General features: G+C 49.7%; 1 protein-coding gene across 1 annotated transcript; it reads right to left on the reverse strand.

Annotated features, from left to right (window-relative positions):
- Positions 1-234: 234 nt before the first annotated feature.
- CCDC81 (coiled-coil domain containing 81) lies at positions 235-5,279 on the reverse strand. Its single transcript, XM_063176707.1, has 7 exons — positions 5,168-5,279; positions 4,948-5,009; positions 4,329-4,488; positions 2,847-3,103; positions 2,154-2,239; positions 1,436-1,539; positions 235-263 (listed from the first exon to the last, which is right to left on the reverse strand). Exons 1-7 carry the CDS (start codon positions 5,277-5,279, stop codon positions 235-237), a joined length of 810 nt encoding a protein of 269 aa, XP_063032777.1.
- Positions 5,280-7,711: the final 2,432 nt, after the last annotated feature.

Raw genomic sequence — 7,711 nt, forward strand, 5'->3', positions numbered from 1 at the left:
GTTCTGTTCAGAGAAAGATTCCCTGAAGGATGAAGTTGTTCCCAGGACTGAATGGAGGACACAAAAGACATCCCAGATGGGCAGATCCAGAGGGATCCTCTCAACAGCCTCCCGGCAGTGAGGCAGGGCACGATCCTACATCCCTGTAACATACCTGGGTAAATTTTCTCTGCATGAGGGGAGCTGCCAGCCCAGCTTTGGGCTCTTCCAACTCCCTGGTGGCTCTGCCCTTCGTCACAGAGTTCTCAATTGGAGGCAGCAAACTGCAAAGACACCACACAAAGGTTTTGTCTCCAAAACCTCTCCAAAACACTGCTGCCCACTCCCCATGCCATGGGAAGGGCCAAGTGCCCAGATCTGCTCTCCGTAAGGACAGGCAGCATGGCCAAAGGTGACACTCCTCACACCAGTCCAGGAGTGTGGAAGCCCGGAGCACTGTGAATATTTCTCTGTCTGCTCTGGAGTGCCCTGACCCTCAGGGCAGCACTGACTCTGACCCTCATTCACAGAGAAAGTTTCCTAAACTCCAGAACAGAATACAATCCACTAGGGTGTGAAATAGATTATAGAGAGCAGTGTAGGTGTATCACTGGCTGAGAAATAGAGGTTTTGGGATTTTTAGTATGTTGTGGATGGCAGCAAGGTGGAGGGCACAGGGTGTCATCCTGGGTTTCTTCTTCATGCTTCTTCTTCCTCCTTCCTCATGGGTTTGGGTGGCATTTTGTAATTGGACAGAGAAGTCTGCACTGGGGACTCTTTAGGATCAATTATTGGGTTAAAAGGGAAAATAATCCAGGTGTCAGCTCTTAATTGGACAGTTTAGTCTGAAAAGACCTTGTACCAAGAGATTGTTGGCCATTTTTGTGCTTTTCCATTGTGCTGAGTCTGGTGTGGACAGCATGCAAAACTTAAGATAACCATAAACAAGAACCTGAAGACCCAAAGAATCCAGTGGGTCTCTCTTTCCTGACACAAAACCACTCCAGGGGGGTCTCCCCTGACAGGGGAGACCCCTGGGAGGCCCCAGCCTGAGGCCCAGCAGTTGGGGAATCAGCAACAGGAGCATGGAATCACCCAAACCAACTCTTCCAGGTCTCACCTCCCTCTCTGCACTCCTCCATCAGCCCTCTTCTTTTCTCTTCCTGTCCCTTTCACATCATTTATCCGATTTGGAGGAAGGTGAGGACGAAGAAGGAGGGTGTTGGGAAGGTTCCCTGAAGAAGAAAAAGAGGAAACTCCTCTCAACAGCATCTCCAGAGTGCTTTGGGCATGAGGGATCTCCCAGCCCATCCCCTTCCCTGAGGGCTCCATGGCCCTGTCCCACTGCTTCCTTGGGTCCCCATTCAGAAGGAGAGGGACCTGCTGGGACAATTTTCTGGCAGGAGGGAGGATTCCCTTGGGCATGGAGGATGTCAGGTCCTAGGAGGGAACGTACCTGGTCTTGTTTGGTGCTTGGTCTTGGTTTTGGTTGCTGTGACAGCGTCTTGTAGCAAAGCACTTAGAGGATGTGGCTCGGACTTCCCATCTGCCTGCACAAAGCTGCAAAGGAGGAGGTCACACCAGTTGAAATAAGGCAGCAGAGTCCATAACAGCCTCTGGGAAGGAGCTGTTCCAGGTTACCAGCTTTCCAAAGGAAACACAACACTGGAGCATGGGCAGGAGAGTCTCCCTCCACAGGGCTCCTCTCGGCCGTGAGATCCCTCTTGTCAGAGAGGTTTTCCAGAGAAAACCAACCCCTGAGAACATCCCACCATCTGGGGCCTGTTGGTTCTCAGTCTTGACAACATCCCAGGCTCTGGGGCCTGCTGGCTCTCAGTGTTTCTCAAAGGAAAAGGAAGGAGCTGGTGGAGCTCCATGGTCTCCAGCTGTGTCTCCAGGGTCTTTCCTACTGAGGAGGGAAGGTAAAGCAGGCCCTCTACCCAGGGAACCCACCTGAAGAAGCCAGAATGGCCATGGAGAATTTCAATTCACCATGGAATTCAATTCAACATTGGAATCCACCCAAAGAAGCCAGAATGGCCATGGACCTTGCACAATTTCAATTCCACCTCCGAAATTAAATACATCCAAGGATTCCTCCCACATGGGAGAAGCCAGGACCAAAAGGTGTTACTGTTTATCACCCCACCACGTACAGAAAGCATTGCACTCACTGTGGCAGCACAAAGACACCTCCAGCAGGGATCTGGGACATGTCCTTTTCCAGCTGGGCTATGGACAACAGCTTCAGATCTAGTGACTGCAACAGGGACAGAGACATGGCAGCATCCACAGGGGATTTACCTGCTGTTCACAAGGCACAAAACCCCTCTTCTTCCACTGCCAGCCCCCAGCCCCAGCTCTCTCTCCACCACCCTGTGCCCCTACATTGTCCCAAATCCTTGAGTATCTCCATCACCTCAGCATTTTGGCACAACAAGGCCATGCCAGCAGCACCTCCAGGAGCCAAACTCAGGGCTGGATGGCAGGCTCAGCTACCAGGACCACGTAAATCCCCTACATTGTCCCAAATCCATGAGCATCTCCACCACCTCAGGGTTCTGGGACAAGGCCGCACCAGCAGCATCTCCACAGGAGCCAAGTCCAGGGGTAATTCATTGGGAGCAGGATGGTAAGTTCAGCTCCCAGGACCATGGAAATCCCCTACATCCCTACATTGTCCCAAATCCATGAGTATCTCCACCACCTCAGTGTTTTGGGACCAGGCCACGCCAGCAGCCCAGAGGAGCCAAGCCCAGGGCTAATTCCTGACATCAGGCTCAGCTCCCAGGAGCATGGAAAGCTGCCCAAGGCCACAGCTGTGTCCCCAGGAGTGTGAAGGCACACAAAACACAAGCCAGACTCACCTGGAGCAGCCCTTCTGCCAGGCCTTGTAACTGAGCCACCTCTTGGACCAGGCCTTCAAAGAACCTCATGACCACGTGTTTCCCGCGGCAGAGCAGGACCCCGATGTCCTTGAACACAAAGTCAAAGTTCTTCCCACTGGACAGGGCCCACTCACAGATCTGCAGAGTGGCCTTGATGCACGTCATGATGGTGGCCTTGGGCTTGTGCAGGTGCTGGGCCACCTCAGCACAGATCAGCTCATCATCTCTGGAGATCCCTGTGGAGAAAGCACAAAGTCACTCCCTCAGCCCTTCTGTGGTGTAGGAGCAAGGGGGGTAGGATGGTCAGGATGGATGGAGATGAGAGATCTCTGCAGCCAGCCATCCTGGAATTTGGGGTTTATTGCAAAGGGCCTGGGTGCAGGGCCCTGCTTGGGGCTGCCAGGCACAGCTCAGAGCAGGCCCAAGAGAGAGAAAGAGAGGTAAAGAGAGTGGTAAAGAGGATAGAGAGCGAGGTTCCCGTTAAAATACAATAAATTTTCTTCTGGTCCTGGAACTTGGGGTTTATTGCAAAGGGCCTGGGTGCAGGGACCTTTTGGAACTTGGGGTTTATTGCAAAGGATGTGGGTGCAAGGCCGTGCTGGGAGCTGCCAGCCACAGCTCAGAGCAGGCCCAAGAGAAGAGAGGAGTGGAGAGGATGGGAGGGCAAGAGAATAAAGGGGGTAAGAGGGGCAAGACCTAAGCAAGGCAAGAGTGCAAAGTTCCCATTACAATACAATAAATCCTTTTCTGTGTTGAATATTCTGATTCTCACTAACCAATCTAGTCCAATATACAAATCCTATAGCATTTCCATACAGCCGCAGGGCTCGGAGACCCTGGCATGCTGCCCAGAACACCTGGGGATTTGATTTTAACCCCTGGAGCAAGTTGCCAGCTTTGTATGAGGACCTGAAAGTCACAGAGCTTTGAATAGTATAATAATAAAATGATCACATGGTGAAAATGAAGATTTTAGGATTTTTGGTACAGGGATTATGGGGACAAGACGGAGGAACTTGGGCCTGTCCAGCCTTTCTTCTTCTTGCTCTCCATTTTCTGCAGTGATGTTGGCACTTTGGGATTGGTTTAGAGTAGAGGTGCACTGTCTAACATAGGTGATATGTACTGGGAATTAAGTGTAAATATGTTATATGTAGTTTGTAGTATAAAAGGACAACACAAAGAGTGCCTGTGGCTGCCCTGCTGAGCAGAAAGAAAACTTTATAGATGAGAATTAATAAACAACTTCAAGACCGAAAAGTGAAGAGTCCAGACTCGTTCTTCAGAGACATCCTGCACATCTTGGGGCAGCAATTACCAACCAAAACCCGAGACCAGGAGATTCTCAGAAACACCTCCAGGAGCTCTCCAGCGCACTGTGGGCACCCAGAGAGCCCTGGAAGGACCCGTCCATGTCCCAGGGGAGCACAGGGCTGGTCCCACCATCCCATCACATCTTACCAGGCACAGGGCTTTGCCCATGACGGAGATTCTTCCCCACCAGGGGAAGGGGCTTGCTCAGCTCAAACTCCGGCGTGTCTGCCATGAAACCTTCCCCTTCTCCATGCCAGATGGGTTTCTTCATAATGTGGATGGTACCCAGGCCCATCAGCCCAACTCTCTGGAAGCAAAAGCAAGCAATCAGAGGGCAAAGGGTGATCTGTGGCCTTTCCATCCCTCCAGCTCCAAGGGCTGAGATGGAGGCCCCAGGAAAGCTTTGGAGGAGAACCTTTCACTCCAAATGGTTCCTCACTCCCTCCTCTCCAGAGAGCAATACATGTGGGAGAAACTCCCAGAGCCCAAGGAGTACAGGAAGGCCCAGGAGGGCTGGAAAAGAGGGTGTCCCTCCTTCCCAGCCATCCTGGGGAAGACTCCAAAGTGGAAATCCAATGTTCTTCTACTCAAGCACCACTTGGCTTCTTGCCTGCGCTCACAATGGGTCTGTGACTAAAATGCAGGGTCTGCCTGGGAAATTCCTTCTGCCCCCTAGGCTGGAGAGGGCCCCAGAGGATGGGGAAGGAGCAGGAAATGAGGGAGGACCCCGTGGTCTGAGTGAGGACCATGAGGAAGCCAGCCCCACCTTCTTCAGCAGCAGGTCCTGGCGACAGCACTCAGACACACAATCCCAAATTTTAATGATTTCTGTCAGAAGAAGAGAAAGAGCCCAGCTGAAGTTATGAAGTTCATCACCCTCCCTTCACTTTCCCAATGTCAGATCCCCTCCTCCAAAGGGACCCTCTCCCTGGGCAGAGCCACCAGCACATTCCTAGCCCCAGGGGCAGGAGGATGCCAGGCCTTACCATCCTTGTGGAAGTACACCAGATCTGGAGACAGAGCGAGGAAGAAGCCGGAGAAAAGCTGCGTCGTGGCTGTGGTTCCTCCTGCCTGGCCTTTTTCTTTCTTCCTCTCCATCCCACCATGGCCTTAGGGTGGGAGGCCTGGTGGGAGAGTGGGGCACCCCAGCTGGGCTGGCCTCTGACCCTCAGGGTGTTCTGGTTCCATGGAGGCAGAATGTCCCATTGTGACCTCACGTGTGTCACCAAGAGCCCTTCCAAGGAGTCTCCCACCAGCCACTGCTGAGGTGGCTGGAAAATCTGATGGAAATTGGTTTAGAATGATTTACACAGATCCTGTTACACAGACAACTGCTGTGTGAGTTAGGAATTTGGCAGAAAACAAAGAGAATCACAGAATCCCAGAATAATGAGGTTGGAAGACACCTCTAAGATCACCAAGTCCAACCCATGCCCTAACACCTCAACCAGACTGTAGCACCAAGTGCCATGTCCAGGCTTTGTTTAAACACATCCAGAGATGGTGATTCTACCCCTCCCTGGGAAGAGCATTCCAGTGCTTTATTATTCTTTCGGTGAAAAATAATGCCTACAGGGGAAGGAGGCTGCACCCCTCATTCTGAGGGGTTGCCCCCACCCAGGCCTTGTTGGAATTCAGGACATCCCTGTGGCTGTCCAGGATGGCCAGGACCCCTGCCAGGGGGCTCAGAGACCTTGGCACAGAGCCCAAGACCCCTGTGGGTTTGATTATGATCCATGGAGCAAATTACCAACCTTAGACAAAGATCTGCAAGTCGCGACAGTTTAGGTAGAATGATAGTGAATTTATCATGGGGTGAAAAAATAGATTTTTGGGGTTTTTAGAATCTGGGTCTCACATTCTCTGAACCTCAGAGAAAGAGAAAACAATTCTTACCTCATTTGCTGCTCCTGTGTTGTTCACAAGTGGAATGCATGGTGGAAGGTTGTTTACCTGAAGGGAATTGGAATTGATAATTGGATTCTGGTGTGAGTGTTGATTCACTGACCAATTGAATCCAGATGTGTGTGTTGGGACTGTCAGCTGATGGTCACGAGATGCTGTGCAGTGCTTGGCAGATTCAGTTTAGATGTAATGTAATATAGTGTAATATAATATAGAATAATATAGTATAATAAAGTAATTAATTAGCCTTCTGATAAGATGGAGTCCTCCTCATCATTTCTCCCACATGTTGGGCAAAAATATCACCAATACCTTATTAACCATGAGAGGAATGAGGGATTTGTCTTTACAAACCAGCTGTTGTCTCCTGGTAGATAAAACCAGCACTGGGGAATAAAAGAAACAATGGGAAGGAGTCCACTGATTGATGAATGGAAAAAGAGATTTGCTTTTACAAATAAACTTTAGGTTTGCTGATAAATGAAATTTGACATTGAGAGATGAAAGAAACAATGGGGAAGAAAAACACCTAAATTCAATTAAAAATGAAAAAGGAGGATCATACATTAGAGGGAAATCTTTGGGATCAAGTGTTTTGGGAGGTCTGTACCTCTCAAGTACCTCAGAAATGGGGAAAGACAGAATGGAAATGTGGCTGGAAATTGGGATAAAAAGGAGGCTGTGTGCTCCAAAAATTGGAGAGACCCCGGGGGAATGCCCCATGGCCTCTCCCTTTAATGGAATAAAGTAAAAGGACTCCTCTGTCTCCTTTTTGGACATAAACCTCTGGTGTTTGTGGATTAATTTTCCTAACAACCACAACTGTGGGCAGGATCACGGTCAGACCTCCTGTTCCCTGTGCTCCCAGTGTCCAGAATATTCCTTGGTGGGAGCTGTTGGTCATCAGGCAGAAGAACAATGCCCTGCTGCATGTTCCTCTCAATTCCCCATCAACAAAAACCTCAGGATTTCCCTCTGGTTCTGTACCTGCACCATGGCCCCTGCCACAGCTGGAGTTTTGCATTTTCTCCCCTGTTTTATGCCTCCAGCACTGGGGAGGTCCCACCTCGAGTCCTGTGGCTGTTTTGGGCCCCTGGAGGGTTGTGGAAAATTGCCCACCTTGTTGCTGTGGGGTGAGGGAGAACTGAGGGAGCTGCTCCAAGGCATCTCTGAGGTGGGATAACCCAGGCTCTTGTGTTAATCCATCCCTTGGAGTGGATTAAAGGACATTGAATGATTGGTGTTTGCACACACACACACACACATATATATTTTTTATATATATATTTTTATATTTTTATATATATCACATTTATTTTAACACTTTGTTTGCAATGGAAATTGCCTATGTAGCCATTTTGCTTATTTCCTTTAGAAATACACCAATATAAAAGTATAAAAATAACACTTTAGAAAATACACGAGGGAAAGAAAGAGGAAAAAAAAGAAAGGATCAGGGAAATAAAGAGAAAAAAAGGATCAGAGCAGAGAGTGGAGAGGAGAGGTCTCACCACCCATGGATGCAGTGACAAGACTTGGTTATTGCAATTTCAGTGTCCACAGTCAAAGTGATGGTCACAGTCTGGATCCATCAGGGGTGGAAGCTCCAAAAATTCAAAGTTCAG

This window comes from Melospiza melodia, chromosome 26, assembly GCF_035770615.1.
Source record: "Melospiza melodia melodia isolate bMelMel2 chromosome 26, bMelMel2.pri, whole genome shotgun sequence".
In the NCBI taxonomy this organism is placed as follows: Eukaryota; Metazoa; Chordata; class Aves; order Passeriformes; family Passerellidae; genus Melospiza; species Melospiza melodia.